This window comes from Chiloscyllium plagiosum, unplaced genomic scaffold, assembly GCF_037043375.1.
Source record: "Chiloscyllium plagiosum isolate Xiang-an unplaced genomic scaffold, Cpla_swu_hap1 HiC_scaffold_15, whole genome shotgun sequence".
Classification (NCBI taxonomy): Eukaryota; Metazoa; Chordata; class Chondrichthyes; order Orectolobiformes; family Hemiscylliidae; genus Chiloscyllium; species Chiloscyllium plagiosum.
Genome location: NW_028270153.1, coordinates 55,341,667 through 55,364,032, shown reverse-complemented (window position 1 = coordinate 55,364,032; position 22,366 = coordinate 55,341,667). Strand labels below are relative to the sequence as shown.

At 41.2% G+C, this 22,366-nt stretch overlaps 1 protein-coding gene across 1 annotated transcript in view; it reads left to right on the top strand.

Moving 5' to 3' along the window:
- Positions 1-22,366, top strand: part of LOC122560024 (protein-glutamine gamma-glutamyltransferase 2-like) — a 73,061-nt gene that overhangs the window by 4,473 nt on the left and 46,222 nt on the right. The window contains exons 3-5 of the mRNA XM_043710183.2: positions 15,243-15,485; positions 16,645-16,763; positions 16,917-17,045. Coding sequence (XP_043566118.2) covers positions 15,243-15,485; positions 16,645-16,763; positions 16,917-17,045 — 491 coding nt within the window. The remainder of the gene's footprint in view (positions 1-15,242; positions 15,486-16,644; positions 16,764-16,916; positions 17,046-22,366) is intronic.

The window sequence follows — 22,366 nt, the reverse complement described above, 5'->3', positions numbered from 1 at the left end:
GGGTGGTACGTGTATGGAATGAGCTGCCAGAGGAAGTAGCGGAGGTTAGTATAATTGCAAAATTTAAAAGGCATCTAGATGGGTATATGAATGGGAAGGGTTTGGAGGGATATAGGCCGGGTGGTGGCAAGTGGGACCAGATTAGGTTGGGATATCTGGTTGGCATGGACGGGTTGGACCGATGGGTCTGTTTCCGTGCTGTTCAGAGGGAGGAGCAACATTTCAGAACCAACTGAAACCTTGATGCAGATATTACAGTAGCTCACAAGTGTGCATCATGGTTGGTGTTTCTTGAGTGTTACAAATTACATGGGGCAAATTTTGAGAATTTATGATAGGGTAACGTTAGCAACAAATTGAAGCTCAATTATACATCTCCTGTGATTTTTACGTCTGTAGAATCATGTTCAAGTTCAGCAATTATTGGAAAGGCAAATGGACTAATGCTCTACTTCAAAGGAATGGAATATAAAACTCCAGAGGTCTTCTCAAAACAAAGAAGGCACTAGTTAGATCACATCTGTGAACTGTGAACAGGTCTGGTCCCATTACGTAAGAAAACTTTATACTGGCATCAGCAGCAGTCCAGAGAAGTTTAACTCGGTTGAATTGAATCAAATTTATTATCATGTGTACCGAGGCACAGTGAAAAGCTTTATCTTGCGAGTAATACAGGCAGATCACACAGTAAGTAGCATAGATATTAATTAATAGGTAAACAGCGGCAAAAACAAAAACACAGATACAGACCAATGTTAAGAGTTTGTGAGTGCATTCAGTATTCTAACAACAATAGGGTAGAAACTGTTGCAAAACCAGCTGGTGTGTGTGTTCAGGATTCTGTACCTTCTCCCCAATGGTAGAGGTTGTAGAAAAACATTGCCAGGGTGGGATGGATCTTTGAGAATGCTGGTGACCTTTCCTTGACAGCAGACCTGGTAGATGGATTCTCTAGATGGGAGGTTGGCCTTTGTGATTGTCCGGGCTGAGTTCACCACTCTCTGTAACCGTCTTGAATGGTACAGTTGCCATACCAGGTAGTGATACATCCAGACAGAATGCCCTCAATGGCACACCTATAAAAATTGACAAGGGTATTCGCCATCTTGCCAAATTTCCTCAGCTGCCTGAGGAAGAAGAGACGTTGTTGGGCCTTTGTAACCAATGCATCCACATGAAAAGTCAAGAAAGCTTGTTGTGGATGACCACTCCCAGGAGCTTGACACTCTCCACTCATTCCACCTCTGTGCTGTTAATGTGTAAGGGAGCAGGCGTAACATCCCAGCGAAAGACAATAATGAATTCCTTGGTTTTGCTGGCATTGAGAGCTACGTTGTTCTCAGTCCACTATTTTTCCAGGTCTTCCACCTTCCATCTGTAGTCTGTTTCATCGCCATCTGAGATTCGATTGACCTAGGTGGTGTCATCAGCGATCTTGTAAATGGCATTAGTCTGGTCCCATCGCTTTCCTTGGATTCACATGAAGGAAAACTGATAAGACCTCTTATGCAGTTACTGTTGGGATAGGTTCATTAGAACTTGTCAGAATAAGTGTTTCCTCTCTGCCGAAGATCTGCTCAAAGCTAGCATAGAAAGTGTTGAGATGATTTGGGAGGGATAGGTCATCATTGCTATCTTGCACTGTCTCTTTTAAGAATCTGTGATGTCATTCAGTCCTTGCCATAGTTGCCAGGTGTCTGTCTGGGTCTCTAGTTTGGATCAGTATTGGTCCTTAATTGTCTTAATGGCTCTGCGAAGGTCATACTTGGATTCTTTATATTTGAGTGGTCTGCTGATCTGAAGGCCTCACGCCTGGATTTTAGCAGGTTCCGTATATCCTGATTCATCCAGACTTTCCTGTTGGGGAACACCCAGATTGAATTCCTCAGTATGCAGTCTTCCACACACTTGCTGATAAAGTCTGTGACGATGGTGGCGTACTCGTCCAAGGTACCTGTGGACTGTTTGAACACGGTCCAATCAGCCGATTCCAGACAGCACCGGAGTTGATCCTCTGCCTCCTCCGACCAGCACTGGGCCTGTATCCGCAAGGAGGTCTCCTGCTTGAGCTTTTGGCTGTAAGCCGAAAGAAGAAGCGTAGCATTGTGGTCGGAGTTCTCGAAATGAGGGTGGGGTATGGAGCAGTAGGCATCCTTCACAGTGGTGTAGCAGTGGTCTGAAATGTTCTGTCCCCTGGTGGGGCAGGTAATGTTCAGGTTGTGCTTGGGCAACACCTTCCTTAGATTCTGGATATAGAAAGACTTTAACTCATCTCCACCTACCTCGATACTGTCCTACTTCCATTGGTCCAGGAACTCCCCACATACATTCGGGATACCACTCACACCCTCCACCTCCTTCAAGACTTCCATTTCCCTGGTCTCTAATGCCTCATCTTCACCATGGACACCCAGTCCCTCTACACCTCCGTCCGCCATGACCAGGGCCTCCAAGCCCTCTGTTTCTTCCTCTCCTGATGTCCCCACTAGTACCCTTCCACTGACACTCTTATTTGTTTGGCTGAGTTGGTCCTCACCCTCAACAATTTCTCCTTCGAATCCTCCCACTTCCTCCAGACAAAAGGGGTGGCCATGGGCCCCAGCTATGCCTGTCTCTTTGTCAGCTATGTAGAACAGTTTATCTTCTGAAGTTACACTGGCACCACTCCCCACCTTTTCCTCCACTACATTGATGACTGCATCGGCGCCACCTCGTGCTCCCATGAGGAGGTTGAATAGTTCATCAACTTCACCAACACATTCCACCACGACCTTAAATTCACTTGGACCATCTCTGACACCTCCCTCCCCTTTCTGGACCTCTCCATCTCCATCAATGATGACCGACTCAACACTGGCATTTTTTACAAATTTACTGACTCCCACAGCTACCTGGATTACACCTCCTCCCACCTACCTTCTGTAAAAATGCCATCCCGTATTCCCAATTCCTCCGCCTCCACCGCATCTGCTCCCAGGAGGACCAGTTCCACTGCAGAACACACCAGATGGCCTCCTTCTTTAAAGACTGAAATTTCCCCTCCAACATGGTTGAAGATGCCCTCCAACAACATTTCATCCATGTCCCGCACCGCCGCCTTCAAACCCCACCCCTCCAACCGCAACAAGGACAGAACCCCCCGGTCTTCACCTTCCATCCCATCAACCTCTGGATAAATCACATCTTCCACCAACATTTCCGCCACATCCAAATGGACCCCACCACCAGGGATATATTTCCCTTCCCACCCCTTTCTGCTTTCCGCAAAGACCGTTCCCTCTGCGACTACCTGGTCAGGTCCACACACTCCTTCAACCCACCCTCCCCTCCTGGCACCTTCCCCTGCCACCACTGGAATTGCGAAACCTGCATCCACACCTCCCCTCTCACCTCCATCCAAGGCCCAAAGGAGCCTTCCATATCCACCAAAGCTTCACCTGCACTTCCACACATGTTATTTATTGTATCCATTGCTCCCGATGCAGTTTCCTCTATGTTGGGGAGACCGGACGCCTTCTCACAGAGCGCACCAGAGAACCCCTCCAGGACACCCACACCAATCAATCCCACTGCCCCATGGCTGAACATTTCAACTCCCCCTCCCACCCTGCTGAGGACATGCAGGTCTTGGGCCTCCTCCACCGCTACTCCCTCACCACCCGATGCCTGGAGGAAGAACACCTCATCTTCCGCTTCGGGACCCTTCAATCCCATGGCATCAATGCGGACTTCACCAGTTTCCTCATTTACCCTCCGCCACTTTACCCCACTTCCAACCTTCCAGCTCAGCACCATCTTCAATACCTGTCCGACCTGTCAATCTTCCTTCCCACCTATCCGCTCCACCCTCCTCTCTGACCTATCACCTTTACCTCCACCTCCATCCATCCATTGCAGTCTCAGCTACCTTCTCCCCAGCCCCAGCCCCCTCCCATTTATCTCTCCATCCCGGAGGCTCCCAGCCTCATTCCTCTAGAAGGGCTTTAGCCCGAAACTTCGATTTTTCTGCTCCTCAGATGCTACCTGACCTGCTGTGCTTTTCCAGCACCACGCTAATCAAGACTTTAACTCAGTTGATTCTGGGTATGGAAAGAAAGGATGGGCATGTGCTCACTGGAGTTTCAAAAAATGAGATGAGACGTTATTTAAATATCTAAGATTCTTAGGGAGCATGACAGGGTAGGTGTGGAAATGCTGCTTCCAACTGCTGGAGACCGCAGGATGAGAGTGAATAATCTCAGAGTATGAGGCCACCATTTAAGACAGCTATAAGGAGAATTTCTCTCAGTGAATCTGTGGAATTCTTTACTGCAGAGGGCTGCTAAGGCTGAGGTTGTTAAGAGTATTCAAGGCTGAGGGAAAAAGATTATTTTTAATTAGTAAGGGAATCAAATGTTAAGGAATAAGGTGGGAAAGTGGAGTTAAGAATTGTCAGGTCAGTCATGATCTTATTGAATGGTGAAGGAGACATGATGGGCTGAATCGCCGACTCCTGCTCCTATGGTTTCTGGTCTTATGAAGTCATCATGACATGTTTTGCACACAGTCAAATTTTGCTTGATCTTAAAATTATTTGCCAGTGGAATTCAACGTGAAATGATTGAAAAATAGCTGAAGTGTTGGTGGCCCAGTTAATCTCAAGTAGTTTGTCGCTAATCCTTTCTAATGTCACAGGTTGTCAGTTCTATACTTAGGACACATTTGAAGCTGCATTTTGTTTTTGCTACCTTTTTTTCTCCTCTGAGTATTAATTCAATTCTCTTTTGAAAACTACTATTGAACCCTAGCTGGCAATGTATTCCAAATTGTATCCACTCAGTGTTTTCAAAACGTTCTTCCTCCGGGTACCTTTTGTTTTGAAGATCATCTTAAGTCTGTACAATCGGGTTCCTGGTACTTTAGCCATTAGTAACATTTGTTTAACTTTGCCTGAACCCCTCTTAATTTTAATGTTTCTTTGTTCTACTCTAAGGAGAGCCAGTTTTTTTCCAGTCTATCTACATAACTAATCACACCACCGGAATTATTCTTGTAAATCTCTTCCATATCATCTTTCAAGCCTATATCAAACAAATTATGTGAGCCCTGGTTCAGCTATTTTGATCGGTTCAAGCAGCTGTTCACACCTCATTAAAGTGTGCTTCCTGTCCAATTATGGTTGTTTGCTTGTCCCCTTCACAAGTTCCAGTCTCTGTTTTACAGTCCAGGCTAACTTTAGTGCTTCATATATACAAAATATGACTGTTGGCAGAATCTGTATTGGTAAAGAATGAATATCCCGACAGGGTCACAGCGTGTTGATGGTCTGAAATATCAGCAATGCTGACGACTTCCACAAGAGGAGGTAATAACTTGTTTCTGGTTTTGAAAAGGTGAAAGCGAGTAAGTCATCTGTAATGAACATCACACTGAAACAGTGAAAAACAACTAACCTAAGAAAGTAGTGTGAAAATACATAAACATGGTGGAGTAATTTCATAGGAAAGCCCACATGAAAGATGTAGGAAAAATAAAATGAAACGGAAAGTTGTGTTAACTTGTCTCATACAGCCTAGCCTTTCCCAACTTTCTACATCAGCCAAAAGCACCCAAACACTAAACAGATTCAGGGAGACTGCATTTGTGGTCACATGGTTAAGATGATGAATTTGAAATCCATAGGGATTTCCCAACATGGGTTCAATTTTGCTGACTATTCTATAAAAGGTCTTTTTGGCATGAGGTAGTATTCCTAATTGGAGCTTGGAAGATCTGGGTTCCAGTCCCTCCTCAAGATGAGAATGTAATGAACGTTGGCCATGATCCATTTGGATGAAAAGGAATCTGGTATCTCTGATCTTGTAACTGTTATGTAATACACAATTTGTGAAACATATTTCATCAGTAAGATTATTTGGACTGAGTTGAAATACATCTGAAATGTTTCATTGTTTTCGGTATCACTACTTTATTAGAAGTGACATGTGGTGAATTCAAGCAGAACTACCTCAAACAGGTGAAAAATGTTTTACCCCTTTATTTCGCTTTATCATAACCGAAAGGAAATCATAGCCAAGAGGTACTAGTAAACAATTTTAAACATTAACAGAACTGAGAAGTTATGCTTAGATAGATTGAATAGTTTCAGTTTCTTTCTGTAGAAAGAAGTTTGAGGAGTGGTCTAATGGAGGTACAGAGGAATTTAATGGGGTAATTGATGAGAAATGCTTCCACTGGAAGTAGAAGGACACCAAAGCAAGGGATAAAAAATATCAGGTGGTCCTTAATATATGTTATTGAAAAAAAAACAGAAGAAATCTCTTTGCCTAGAGAGGTTAAAATGTGGCATTGAACCATGTGGAGTATTTGAGAAAAGTAGTGTAGGTGTCTTTAAAAGGAACCTACAGATCCATGCAAGGAAGAAGGAGGAGAAAGGATAAGCAGTTAGGTGAAATGGAATTAAGATTGGAAAAAGCTGATGTGCAACATTAACACAAACAATGGCTAGCTGGACAGTCTGGTTGCTTCTGTGCTGTAGATTTTATATAATTCTGTGTAATTTAAATATAAATAAGGTAGATAAATAACAGGACAAAAAGATTTAAGTACTTTCCATTTTGACAGTTTGAAAATAAATTGTTTTAGTTTTGCTTTAGCAGAGACATTAAAATGACATGTCTCAGCCAGTGCTGTAAACCGAACATATTACATAAACAGAAAACAATCAATCGATTCCTGGTGGGAGTCCCTGCAGTAAAATGCTCTCATTAACTAAATATATGGTTTTAATCTTCTAGTTTGTTGTTTGCTGCCGAGAAAACGAGCCCATTACATTTAAATATATGTTGCTAACATTTGCTTTCAATAGTTCCTACTGAAACATTTGGGCATCCATTCAGTTGTAGATGTTTCAGCTTTGGCATAAAACAAGCATTATTTCAAATGGAAATTAAAAGGAAAGTTGGATAAGGTACGTAACAGACAATCCATTGCCAATGCAAAGTTCCCCATGGTGATTCCGCTATTCATCATCCTAAATGGGTTTTAACACCTCCATTAAAACAGCAGACAGCGGGCGTATTAAAAGTATTATGAATCAATACGTTAATAGAACAAAGGGTATTCTGATTCTTATGTTGTTCAATTACATAGATTAGACAGATTGTGCAAACTACACGACATATCACATATCCTGTGTTTGAATCCTGCCATGTCAGATGGTGAAATTTGAATTCAATAAATATGTGGAATTGAGTCTAATGATGAGCATGAATCCATTGTCAATTGTAGGGGGAAAAAAAACTATCTGGTTAATTAATGTCCTTCAGGGAAGGAAATTGGCATCTTTAATGTTCTGGCCTATATGTGACTCCAGACCCACAACAATGTGGTTAACTCTTAACTGCCTACTGATAATTAGGAATGGACAATAAATGTTGGACTAGCCAGCAACACCCTCATGCCATAAGTTTTAAAAATCACAAAATCAGTTTTATACTAGTGTACTGTCCGTTCATACTGTCTGTATGGAGTTTGCACATTCTCCCTGTGTCTGTGTGGGTTTTCTCTGGGCGCTCCGGTTTCCTCCCACAATCCAAAGATGTGCAGGTTAAGGGAATTGGCCATGCTAAAATTCCCATTGTGTTCAGGGATGTGTAGGTTAGGTGCATTAGTCAGGGTTAAATGTACAATAGTAGGGTAGGAGTGGGTTCCTCTTCGGAGGGTCAGTGTGAACTTGTTGGATCTAATCGCCTGTTTCCACACTTCAGGGATTCTATGATTTCTATGATCATGGGTTCTACTCCCAGAGATATGACCCTATCTAAGGAGAAGTTGTTGGTGTAGTGAACCAATACTGTGACAATGGTTTGCAAAAATCTGCAACTGATGATTCAATGTTGTTTTGTGTGGATAAAATGCACATATATAGCTATACACATACTTAAAGTGAACAACTTAACATAGAAAATGGGAATTTGCTGCTTCAATTATTTATTCCACAAACTTTGCATGTTAAAGGACTTCTGATTTAGAAGCTCAGGCTGGAATAAACTATGAGGATGAATTAACTGAACCTTGATTTCATACTGAGACTGAAATGAAAGAGTCTTGGTTACTAAATAGGCATTTTATTTTGATATGTTTGTAAGCAGAAACAAGCCACAAACACAACAGTTTTGTTCACACATTCAATGAAACTAAGAGACATTTGTTTATTCAAACAATAATGGTAATTTGGAACTCACCGCCCCAAAAACGGTTGTGGGTGCTGAGACAATTGAAAGTTTAAGATTGAGATGAACAGATTGGTGTAAGGTTAACAGCATGAGGTGACATGAAACAAAAGCATATAACTGGAGCTGAGATACAGATCAACCATGATTTAATTCAATTGGCAGGACAGACTTGAAGTCTGAACAGTCAGAACTGTTCCTTAATTTAAGAAGTAAAACTGAAAAGATTGGAGTACTCTGTGCAGTTTTGATTCCCTTATTTGGCAAAGGATATAGTTGTAATTCAGAGGAGGTTCACTGCATTGATTCAAGTGATCAGGCATTTGGCTTATGAAAGGAGATTGAGCAGTTTAGACTTATATACTCTCTGGAGTTCAGAAGAATGAAAGGAGATCTGAATGAAGTCAATAAATGCGAAAGGGGCTTGACAAAGTCAACGTGGAAAGGATGTTCCTCCATTTGGGGCAATCTCGAATGAGTAGTGATCGTTTTAAGATAATGGGTAAGAGATTTAAAACAGAAATGAGGAAAAGTTCTCTTTAAGGGTTGTGAATCTGCGAGGTGATGCATTTTGGAAGGGCCAATGCAGGAGGGAAGTATAAAGTAAATGACAGAACCCTTCGAAGATTTAACATACAGAAATCTGTAGGTGTACAGGTCCACAGTTCTGTGAATGTGATAACGTGTGTGGATAAGGTGGTTAAGAAGGCATATGGTATGCTTGCATTTATCAGTTAGGGCCATAGAGTATAAAAGTTGGCAAGAGCTGAAAATGTGTTGCTGGAAAAGCGCAGCAGGTCAGGCAGCATCCAGGGAACAGGAGAATCGACGTTTCAGGCATAAGCCCTTCTTCAGGAATCTGCTTCTGTGCAGAGGAGATGACCTGAGGGGTGCAGTGAGAGAGGGACTCACTGAAATCTTTGTAGAGGGAGGAAGAGAGCTTCTTCAAGGAAGGCATCCTTGTAAGAGGATTCGCAGTAGGTTAAAATCTTTGAGGAGAAAGTGAGGTCTGCAGATGCTGGAGATCAGAGCTGAAAATGTGTTGCTGGAAAAGCACAGCAGGTCAGGCAGCATCCAGGGAACAGGAGAATCGACGTTTCGGGCATAAGCCCTTCTTCAGGCTTATGCCCGAAACGTCGATTCTCCTGTTCCCTGGATGCTGCCTGACCTGCTGCGCTTTTCCAGCAACACATTTTCAGCTCTGATCTCCAGCATCTGCAGACCTCACTTTCTCCTAAAAGTTGGTAAGTCATGTGTAGCTGTACAGAGGGAGAAGGTGAGGACTGGTAATCAGAGTCGAGAGTATGATGCTGGAAATTCCTGATGAAGGGCTTATGCCTGAAACATCGATTCTTCTGCTCCTTGGATGCTACCTGACCTGCTGTGCTTTTCTAGCACACACTCTCGACTGCAGCTGTAGTTAGGCCACATTTGGAATATTGTGTACAGTTATGGTTGCCAAATTACCTGAAGGATGTGGAATTTAAATTCCACCAACAGCAGTGGTTAGATCTGAACTCCTGCCCCAGAGGACCTGGACCTTGAGGAGTCCAGTAACATTACCAGCAAATGCAATGGAAAATGCTGGTGACTTTCAGGAGGTCAGGTAGTATCTGTGGAGAGAGAACCTGAGTTAATGGGCCGTGTTTTACAGGGGTGTGGACTGTCCACCCTGTGCCCCCTGAAAGAAAGTTGGCTGGTTGCTGTTGTGCCCGACAGAAGCCTTACCCACAATCTGAGTGGCCGGCAATAGTCCCAGTGCCAGAACTCGGACCGCGGGCAGGAGCATGAAGGAGAAGGTAGCTGTCCAAAGCATGAACCAAAAACAAATTTTCTCCCCTGCAGGTGTAAAGGATCATAAATTCCATTCGCTGTTGAGTAGCAACGTTCCTTGAGAGCAGCCTTCGCTGTTCTGATTAAAGATCATTGGTCAGCAGTGTTAGGCGGCTTCTCTTTGCACAGATGCTGTCTGACCTGCTGAATATTTCCAGCATTTTATATTTTTATTTCAGATTTTCAGCATCCAGAGTTTTGCTATCATTCCAGAACTCTGGATTCAGACAGCCCAGTCTGAGGGAGGGGTGTGCAAGTTCCATGATTATTCCATGCACAGTGCAAATGTATTTTGAGAGAGTTAAATGCAGTTTCATGGTCTATAACTTATAACAAAAGAGATTCCATTACATATGAATCTGTGCTTGCATTTATGAAGAATTTGTGTGGTAAATATTGAAATAAAAAAAATCTTTCAATTCATGCTTGATTGGATGGAGTGTGCAATTCCTCTGAAATTGGTGTGAAACAAAGGAGAGGGGACTTTACTATAAATGTGTCTTAATTTCCCCAATCTCCTAGTCTCTTGAAATCCTTGGCAGTGGCCTGATTGCTCTCACCATACTGTTGCTTCATTGGCGTGTATTTTGATTATTCATTCTCATTGGAAACTTTGCCCAGTCTGTCCAGGCCACTTTTTTCTTCAATGTCTCTACCTTTTCCAAGTCTAAATGCCTGTATTTGCCCTTGACATCACCAAATTAGCCCAAGCCCTATTGAAAACATTGGCCTACAATGTCTGAGCATAAGGCTTAAGATGTCCTGCACCAGCATGACTAATACATCAAGAGGTCACATTAAACAAACAGAATGGCTTAGCACACAGCCACACTTCATTCATGCTGGTGAACTGTAATGGCTTTTATCCACCTGGAATCTCATGGCAAACCTGTACAAGAACATGTAGCATCCACAGTATAAGGGTATCACACGAATGAACTCTGAGTTTCAAAAGGACTTTCTTCTTTGTGAACAGTTTTTTTTCCTATGTTGGAACTGTTCAACTCAGACTGCCAGTCTTTGTTTGATCCCTGGCCCATGTTTTGTGAATCAGTGGTTTGAGTTAAAATAAGCTGTAAGCATCCTTCTGCTTGAGTCTACTGCTTGCAGTTTGTGCCTGTCATGTTTATTCTGTCATTGAGCCACCTTAGATCTCTTTGAGGAGAAAGTGAGGTCTGCAGTTGCTGGAGATCAGAGCTGAAAATGTGTTGCTGGTAAAGCACGGCAGGTCAGGCAGCATCCAAGGAACAGGAGAATCGACGTTTCGGGCATTAGCCCTTCATGATGAAGGTCTTATGCCCGAAACGTCGATTCTCCTGTTCCTTGGATGCTGCCTGACCTGCTGTGCTTTACCAGCAACACATTTTCAGCTTAGATCTCTTGTCAACTTAACATGCTAAAAGAGATCAAGACGACAACAGCAAGTAATAATCAGAAGTTTAAGCCTGAATCTTTGCTCCTGGGTCCGAAGCACAGAATAGGCACAGTTCCTGCCTCACCAATTCTGTGAACTTTATATCCAAAAATATTGCTCTGGTGCTTTGAATATTTGTTGGCCTCAGTGGGGGAGGAGCTGTGTGGTGAATTTTGTGGGAGTCATGGCAGGCAACCCCTGAATGAATGCAAACTGGACGTAAAGTCTGCCTCAGTGCACTGACAGTTTGTTGAAGTTCTTTTCAAAATAAATTGCGCAGTAGCTTTGCAGCCCTTTGACCTTCCATCACAAAGTTCCCAAGCCTCATCTATGCCATTTTATGCCCCCACCTCCATTCTGAAGTCTCAGAACTTCCAAGTCAACCTGCCCACCTCCTTACCATTATAGACTCTGTGCTAATGTAGTGTCAATCTATGCCCCTTCAGCATTTCTGCTTACAGTTACAATGCCAATTCATCAAGCATCCATCATGGGAAGTCCTCAGAAACCATGCAGAAATTTGATAAAGTAACATTCTCAGATGTCTATAGAGGAATTTGCTTACTTAAAAATATCTGCATGAACGAAAAACCACTCATTGCATTTAACTTCTTTTAATCCATTCTAAAAACAAGTTTTGGAATTCACCATACTATACCAAAACTACTACGACTAGTTACCATTATAACCCCTTGGAGCTGTGGATTAAACTGTGAAATGAGAGAAACAACCCTCTGAGAATGAGAGGTTTTGAAATCAGTCATACAGGCACTAGCCCTGTAGTGATAATCCTCAGGCTTATGTCAGCATAGAGTAAAATAACACTTTTTTTCAAATAGTTAAAGAGCAGAAGTTTTAAATGGCTTGACAGCTTATTTTGCCTATTTCTTTTGACACCAAATTTTGGCAAACTTTTTTGACAGTTCTCTCGACAATTCTAGTGAATTAATGCATTTTTTGTGCTCAGTTGTGTGTCTATTTTGAACAACCCCACACAATGTCATACCTCTCCCAAAGAGTACCTGACATCAGTCAAACCTGAACTGGGACCATAACCCAAAATGATGTCAAGCAACTCCACAAAATTTATGACTTGCTCCTTCCCGGCCTAATCTACTAATGTTGTCCTAGTGGTTGTTAATAAGACATGACTGGAGACAGTCGTGGCTTGGTCTCCGTGAACCACGGGTTGACAAATGCTGACCTGCTTATAATTCACTGTCCCACTTCCCACACACCATAAAAATGGTGGTGGCTGTGTTTGTGAGTGGAACATATTCCAGTCTCCTGAGCCATTCTAGCAAAAACTGAGGGGCATCATGAAAATGTTGGGCTGAGGATATAAAATGGGGACTGTCTGTGTCTTGTGGTGACAGGTGACTGTGGCACCAGAATCTTCTTACTTAGATTTAAGATGAACTTGACTGAATCTTAGTATGGATGGTCTGCTTTACCCTATGCATTGATAGATTTAAGATGACAATTTGACTGGCTGGAATCTCTCTCAACATGGTTATGAGATTAGATTAAAATGTGCTCGTGTTCAGTTCAGAATGCAGGTAATCTGAAAAAGCCTGGGAGGATGAGAAACAACAAAGTAACATAACAGGTAGATGCAAAGTGTCTGTAACTGTCACAAATGCAGGTAAATGTTTCCATCAATGGAGATTGTTGCATCTAAACACAAAGTGGCCATTTTGCCCACAGGAATTTCCACATTCTGTGAGACACAATTGACCAAGTACAATTGCTGATACGTATAGGCAGGATATTTTGCCATACCACTAGAAAACTGCCTACATTAATTTAAATAGTTCAGTTGAATCTTCAAACGTTTCCTGATCCACCAGAACCTCAGATAAAAGTTACTCATTTGGAGATAGTGGAGTATCTAATGAAATGGTATTTTTGGAGTGCTACTTTTCAAAAGTCAAAAAACATTTCCATTCTGGATATCTAGACTTTAATTTAATTCAGTTTTGGATAATGTATCTTCAATGATCCATTAGCTGGTCCTGAGGTCCCTCAGCCGATTTGTTAGTGCATCTTGTAGGCCTTTGGTACCTCATCCTGGAGATTAGCCATTGAGCAGAAGATAGATAAATCAGCTTGCAGAATCATGTCTTTCCCTTTGTGAGTTCAGTGCTTAAGGCACTTTATAAACACACTGGTCACTTCTGATGGCTGGAGCCATAAACCACAGCTTTTAGTGAGGGAAGGCCTGGTCACTAAATTGAAGAAAACTGACTACCCCCATAACACTGTGGGCGGTATTGTCTGAGAGCTGTCAGCCTGTTGGTAGAGGCAAAAAACTTTTTTTAACCCAACTTCTGAAAGACATTTTTCTGCTGAACGTTAATGTGTAAATGTTCATTATTTCTAAGCAAATCCTAAGTTATCCAAAACACTCCTGTGGATCCCCTTGCAATGCCTTGGTCTATTAAAATTGTACTTCATATGATATTATAAGACAGATTCTGCTGTACATTGAAAACGTGTTGTTAGTTCACATCATTTAAATCGCAAGATCCTTTCTTGCTTTGAATATTGCCAAGTGTATTAATTTCAACAGAATTGTGAAATATGGCAATTTATTTTATTTAAATTGATTGTACCATTGTTCAACAGTGGTTGGTTTGTTTTTCTGGTGATGTTATCACAGCAGATGTTTAGCTCACGCCTTTCTTGTGACTCCTACACCCATTTGAGAGGCAAAGGAGGCCTCCGTTCTCGATCTGAAAGATGACATCTCTGAAAGTGCAGATTATTTTCTCAAATCTCTGATGGAGGGCTTGAACCTGCAATTGTGTGACGCAAAGATGCAACTACCACCCTGAGCCAAAGCCAATGTATTTTAGAAGTACCTGACTGGAAGAAATCTATTGAAATTAGTGAGAGAACGGAGCAGGAGAATAACTAACTAGTTTTACAGGGTGACATCAGAAATAGCTAGCCCATGGTCTTTTCACTTTTTTTCTCAAAGGAAGATCACAAAATGGTCCACAGCTGGTACTGGTAGACATCTCATGAGAAAGATAAAACTAATTTGAGGTGACTTAACAAAAATCATTTAATAATGCACGGTCATTATATCTCATGTGACAAACCAGTGAATGCAGCCAAGTTGTCAGAAGAGACTTCGATCAGAGGTAAACCATTTTCTCAAATTCAAGGCAGAGAGTTGATGAGTGAATTATATTGGAGCAATTTGCCAGTATTGAGTTCTCAATTTCTGAAGATCAGATGGCTGAAAGCTCATAACTTATCTGCTCTCTTGTCTGCAGTCTGATTGTACATTCAATTTCCCTTTTTCTCATGTTTCAATGTTACAAAGGAAAAATGAAAAACAAGGTTTCTAAAGCATTTATACAGGAAAATAATTTATGAGGTAATAATCATCGATAATAAAAACTTAGAATTATTAGTTGATGAGTTTAGTCACATTTGACCGTAGGAGAAAGTGAGGACTGCAGATGTGGAGATCAGAGTAGAACAGTGTGATGCTGGAAAAGTACAGCCGTTCAGGCAGCATCCAAGGAACAGGAGAGTCAACATTTCAGGCTTAGGCCCTTCCTGATGAAGGGCTTATGCTTGAATCATCAACTCTCCTGTTCCTCGGATGCTGCCTGACCGACTGTGCTTTTCGAGCACCAAACTCTTTAACATTTGACCATAGACCTAAATCCCTTTAATAGTTACAAGATAAACTCACAGTGATGACAGTTCTGCTAAGAATCTAATTCATGTTCTGAATGTTAATAAAATTCTGTCTTTTATTTCAGGTTGGATACCTTCAGAAACAGCTGGAACGAAAGCCCAGATGTCACTGTCAAATACACTGGTTGCAAATAAATGGAATGCTGCTCTTGTAAGCAATGTTGGGAACAAGCTATCCCTGTCCATATGTTCACCTGCCAATGCCAAGATTGGGCTTTACACTCTAACATTGCAGTGCACAACACAAGGCCAATCTGCATGGTTTGACCTTGGACAAATCATCTTGCTCTTCAATCCATGGTGCCCAGGTATGATACTTATTGAAAGATCCTGACATAACGTCTGAGCTGTGTGATACATAAGTGTTATGTTAGCCAGAAGACATGTACATTCTGAGAGCAAATAAGAAAGCTTGTTAGTTCGTATGTGCTGAGTTATAATGAGAGTTTCCTAGTTGTACTAAAACAAAGAACTGTGGTTGCTGGAAATCTGAAACAAAAGCAAGCATTGCTGGAGAAACTGAGCAGATCAGGCAGCATCTGTGGAGAAGGAAACAGAGTTAATGTTTCAGGTCCAGTGAAGATACATTTCTTGAGAATGTATCAATCGTTAAATAAAATGGTTTTGAGCAATTGTATGGTTACAGCCCTCTGTGTATAATTCCTCATATTTTAAAGTGAGATAATCTTTATTGAGATAAGCAATGGCCATTTGGGGGAATAAAACATTTTTCTTCTTTCTTTAATTATTCTTTTTGCTATGACGTACACCCAGTATCAGCATTGGTATGGGCCAGATGAAGTATCCTTTCCCTCCTTAGTAGTTCAATTGCAAACTCAGAGGAGGAATTCCTATGTATGTTTCTTGTCTCAAGATTAGGCATCCTCTGTAATTTCAGATTCTCAAATTGTGCAGAATGATTATCATTTTGTGTTAAGGACAATATTCAATAGTATTTAGATCATATTTACTTCAGTTTATTGAATTCAGATCAGCATCTGAATTTACATTGCAGTAGTCCTAATCATTACTGGATTCAAATCAAGATCCTTAAGAGAAAGGGCAGTGAAAAACATCTAATTCCCTTAACTTGTAAGGGTACTCCATGCCCATAAGTTTGTGTTTGTTTGACCAACATCAGTAGGAGCTGTTATTAAGTTGGTTGACTCACTAATGTTGGCAGTTGTTATACTGTTTGTTAGTTATTGTGACTTTACAATGGCTCATGAAAACTATGCCCCAGAAACTCCTCTCAGTCAATCTCAAAGTATCCCTCATAGGTTTGATTACCATGACTATTTATATTGGACATTTGAATTGGATTGCCTGTCTTTCTGTTATTGTCTACATCCAGCTCCAAAAGGGGACTCATCCTGCTATCTGTTTTACCTTTGAAGTTTACAGACTGTAACTGCAAGTATTCCTGGAATGGCTAACCTCCTCGAGATTCTTGTTTCAAATTTTCAGATGATGCTGTCTTCCTAGACGATGAAAATCAACGCAAGGAATATGTACTGAATGATCAGGGTTTGCTCTTTCAAGGTTCAAAGAACCACATTGTAACCATGGCTTGGAATTTTGGTCAGGTACTGAAGAAGTTAACTTTTTTTTTCGTCAGCTTCAGTGAAAAATTAGCTGAGAAGAATAAGCATAGACACGCACACAGACGCACATAATTAATCAAGTCTGATTTTATCCTCATTATTGCTGCACATGTTATTGTTGATTCTTGCTTTCAGTTTGAACATGGTATTGTGGATATTTGCTTGAAATTACTGGATAACAGCTTGAACTTCAAGAAAAATCAGGAGGAGGACTACTCCTGCAGAAATGATCCCGTTTATATCAGCAGGATTGTGACAGCCATGGTAAGTACTGAAACCCAATGCCTTCTGCTTCTATTATAATTTAATTATCTCAGTAGGGAGGAAAGTAACTGTTCTATATCTGTTTGTCCACTGTTATCTTTCCAAAGATCATCATACAATTTTTATGAAAAGAAGTGAAATAATAGGATTCATGAATCCACTTTGAATATTCCAACTGGCAAAATCTATGTTACCGGAGTTGGTGATGCTTTAGGTGACACTGTAAATCTATACTAATCACTGATAACCAAGTAAAGGCGAACAGAGATTAAATCTCCTCCAGTACTTTATGATAAGGAACTGTCTGCGGGGTATGCTGATTTCAGTCTGCAGAATGGACAGATTTGAGTTCATGTCCTAAGACTCCAATGAACTGAATTCACAAAGCCAGATGGCATGTCGTAGGTGACTGCACATCCCTGTAACAAGTGAAGAATAAGAATATCAAGCACCCTAATGGGAACAGCTGGGACCCAGAAACAGCTGGCATTCCATATTGATTTGGGAAGGGAGGTAACTGAAAATATTAGCATTCTTAAGGAAAGTCCAGAAACAATTGTGTCTTACAGGTTGTCTTAATGATGGTGATAACTGAATGAATCAGAGACCCACCCAGATTGCAGAGTGATTCTGCATCTACTGGTTTGGTAGATATTTATGGTCTAATTTGAAATGACTCACGCAGCAAGTGGCTGCACATTAACAATCTCTTTAATGTCTAAGTTGTGATCCTGTATCTCCTATAAATATCTAAAATAAATATACTGACCAATTATAGATTTCATGGAGTTGTACAGCTTTGAAACAGACCCTTCAGTCTAACTTGTCCAATCTGATCAGCCATCCTAAGTTAATTTGGTCCCATTTGCCAGCATTTGGCCTATATCCCTCTAAACCTTTATTATTCATATATTAATTCAGATATCTTTTAAATGTTGCAATTTTACCACTTCCTCGGGCAACTCATTTCATACATGCACCACCCTCTGCATGAAATATTTGTCCCTTAGCACCCTTTTAAATCTGTCCTCTCTCACCTTAAACCTATGCCCTCTAGTTTTGAACTCACGTACCCTGGGAAAAAGATCTTGTCTGTTTACCTTATCCACACCCTCATGATTTCATAAGCCTCTGTAAGGTCACCCTCAGTCTCTGATGCTCCAGGGAAAAATAGCCCCAATATCTGACCTAAAGCAGGGAGACCAGAAGTGAACACAGTATTCCAAAAAAAGGCCTAACTGATGTTCTGTAAGCCGTAACATGACATCCAACTCCTGTACTCAACGCACTGACTAATAAAGGCAAGCATACCAAACTCCTCCTTCACTATCCAGTCTACCTGTGACTCCACTTTCAAGGAACTATGAACCTAAACCCCAAGGTGTTTTTGTTCGGCAACATTCCCCAGGACCTGCCCATTAAAGTCCTGCCCTGATTTGTTTTACCGAAATACAACATCGCTCTTATGTTAAGGATGTGGCTGTCACTTATTATTGAAAGACTGTTTGTTTGTCTATTTTGTTTTAGAATAATGCAACACAACTGTGAAGCCTGTTGATTGATTGTCAGTACCAATTGCCAGGATGTACACGCAATCAGCGTTTTGACTATAGCAGTAATTGCTGAAGAATTCTGTTTTACCTCCTGCCAATACAATCTATGTCACCAAGTAGTATTGTCATACTATGTAATATATTAAATTTAATTCATATTCCTTATTAGCTACTTTGTAAAAGTATTGCTTTTACTTGTTCAAACATTAGATTCATTGTTAACTCTTACTATTCCATATGGGAAGAGTTTCCTGAGATTTTAGTTAGCATTTCCTCAGGTTCTAAAAGTACAAAATTTGGGGATATTTCAACTTGATATTGCCTTATAGTGTAGATCATGGACAAGGTAACCTAATGGAAGTCCCTTTATTTTGAATTCTACAAAATTGGTGGCAGTTCAATTTAGTGCACTTGTCAGTAAAATTTTGAAAAGGTTATGACAATGCCTATAACTAAATGCCAACTTGGGTTCTGTTCATGGAATGCTTACAGGATTGCTTTTTGGAACAGTTTGTGATGGAGCCCACAAGGGAGCAGGCTATTCTGGACTTAGTGCTATGTAATGAGCCAGATTTATAAAAGATCTTAAAGTAAGGAAATATTTAGAAGGCAGCGATCATAATATGGTAGAGTTCAGTCTGCACTTTGAAAGAGAGAAGGCAAAATCGGATGTAATGGTGTTACAGTTGAATTAAGGTAACTACAGGGTCATGAAAGAGGAACTGATGAAAATTAACTGAAAGCAGAGCCTAGTGGGGAAGACAGTAGAGCAACAATGGCAGGAGTTTCTGGTTGTAATTGAGGACACAGTACAGAGGTTCATCCCAAAGAAAAGGAAGATTACCGGGGGGGGAGGGGTTGTGGGGAGGGGGGGGCGGGATTATGGCTGACAAAGGAAATGTATCAAAGAAACAGAGAGAGCCTATAAAATGGTCAGGAGCTCTGTGAAATTAGAAGATTGAGAAGATGACAAAAACAAACAGAGGATAACAAAGAGAGAAATAAGGTAGGAGAGGATCAAATATGAAGGTAAGCTAGACAGTAATATTAGAAATGATAATAAAAGTTTCTTTCAATACATAAGAGACAAACAAGAGGCAAAAGTAGTGATTGGGCCACTCCAAATTGATGCAGGAAGGCTAGTGTTGGGAGATAAGGAAATAGCTGAAGAACTTAATAAGTACTTTGTGTCAGTCTTCACAGTGGAAGACATGAGTAATATCCCAACAATTAAGGAGAGTCAAGGGGCAGTGCTGAGTATGGTAGCCATTTCAAAAGAGAGTGCAAGAAAAGCTAAAAGGTCTAAAAATTGATAAATCTCCTGGCCCCGATGGGCTATATTCTAGAGTTCTGAGGGAGGTGGCTAAGGAAATAGTGGAGGCGTTAGTTGTAATCTTTCAAAAGTCACTGGAGTCAGGGAAAGTCCCAGATGATCATAAAATCACTGTTGTAACCCCCTTGTTCAAGAAAGGAACAAGACAAAAGATGGAAAATTATAGGCTGATTAGCCTAACCACAGTTGTTGTTAAAATTCTAGAATCCATCGTTAAAGGTGAGATTTCTAAATTCTTGGAAGTGCAGAGTCTGATTAGAACACGTCAGCATGGATTTAGTAAGGGGAGGTTGTGCCTGATAAACCTTTTAGAATTATTTGAAGAGGTAACAAGTAGGTTAGACCAGGGAAACCCAGTGGACGTTATCTATCTAGACTTCCAAAAGGCCTTTGATAAGGTGCCTCACGGGAGGCTGCTGAGTAAGGTGAGGGCCCATGGTGTTCGAGATGAGCTACTGGCATGGATTGAGGATTGGCTGTCTGACAGAAGGCAGAGAATTGAGATAAACTCTTATTTTTTGGAATGGCAGTTGGTGACAAGTGATGTTCCACAGGGTTCAGTGTTGAAGCTGCAGCTATTCACTTTATATATTAATGATCTGGATGAAGGGACAGGGGCATTATGGCAAAGTTTACCAATGATACAAGTACAATGATACAATGATACAGGTAGTACTGAGGTAGTGGGGAGGCTGGAGAAAGATTTAGACAGTTTAGGAGAGTGGTCCAGGAAATCACTGATGTAATTCAATGTGAACAAATGCGAGGGCTTACACTTTGGAAAAATGAATACAGGCATGGACTATTTTCTTAAAGCCAAAGTACAAAGGAATTTGTGAGTGCTAGTCCAGGATTCTCAAAAGATTGACTTGCAGGTTGAGTTTGTGGTTAAGAAAACAAATGTAATGTTGTCATTTATCTCGAGGGTTGGAATGTAAAAGCAATAATGTGCTTCTGAGGCTTTATAAAGTTCTAGTTTAAATGTTGATTTTACTGCTCCTCGGATGCTGCCTGAAGTGCTGTGCTCTTCCAACACCACTAATCCAGATATAAAAGAGACCTATGGGGCAACTTTTTCACGTAGAGGGTGGTACGTGTATGGAATGAGCTGCCAGAGGATGTGGTGGAGGCTGGTACAATTGCAACATTTAAGAGGCATTTGGATGGGTATATGAATAGGAAGGGTTTGGAGGGATATGGGCTGGGTGCTGGCAGGTGGGACTAGATTGGGTTGGGATATCTGGTCAGCATGGACTGGTTGGACTGAACGGTCTGTTTCCATGCTGTACATCTCTATGGCTCTAATTGCCAATGGATTCATGGTCATCATTAGACCCCCTATCATGCTTACTTACTGAATTCTGATTCCACCATCTGCCATAGCAGGATTCAAACCCAGGTCTGCAGAACATTACCAAGGTTTCTGGATTAGTAGACTAGCAATAATACCACTAGGCCATCACCCTCCCCAGCACAACCCTTATAACCGCCGAATAAAAAAACATATGCAAAGCTTTTTATCTTGCCATCACCAGAACAGTCAGAAGGGGCTGAATTTTCCTGAAATTTGACTTGGAGTCAATCTCAGGGAATGCCAGCAAGGGTCATTTTCTTTGAATCCCACACAATTTTACACTGTTTACCTCATTAAGTTCACACTGTGCCTCCAAAGTGCCATGCGCACACAGTGATTGGTTGAGGAATTATCAGAGATTTCTTCAGGGAATGATTAGCTCAACGTTTTTGCTTAATTAAAAAAAAAGACACATTAAGTTGGTTCGGTTGAGTTGGTTGTTCTCCATAGATAGTGGGAAATTGATATTTACTGTATTTGCCTGCTGCATTTGGTCATCCATTTTATAACCCAAACCAAACACTGCTCCAGGAAATATATATATTAAACAAAATGCTAAAATAGCCCATTCTAAACAGTTCACTGAGTGTCCTGTATGAGATATAGGGGAATACACCTAGAAATAAAGGAAAATACAATAGAAACAAAATAGAAACATTGAAAAATAGAAGCGGGAATAAGCTATTCAGCCTTTTGTATGTGCTCCACCATTCAATTTGATCATGGCTGACCATCCAAATCAGTCCCCTGTTAACACTTTCTCCCCATACCCTTTAACCCTAAGAACTATATCTAACACCTTCCTGAAAACATTTAATGTTTTGGTCTTTGTTACTTTCTGTGGTAATGAATTCCACATACTTACCACTCTCTGGCTGAAGAAGTATCTCCTCATTTCAATAGTAAATTGCCTAACCTGTATCCTTAAGCATAACCCATGGTTCTTTACTCCCGGTCACCAGGAACATCCTTCCTGTGTTTATCCTCTGTCATCTTGTTAGACTTATACATGTTTCTATGAGATTCCCCCCCACCCCTCCCCCCCCCCCCCCCCGCCCCCAACCTCCTAAACTCCAGTGAA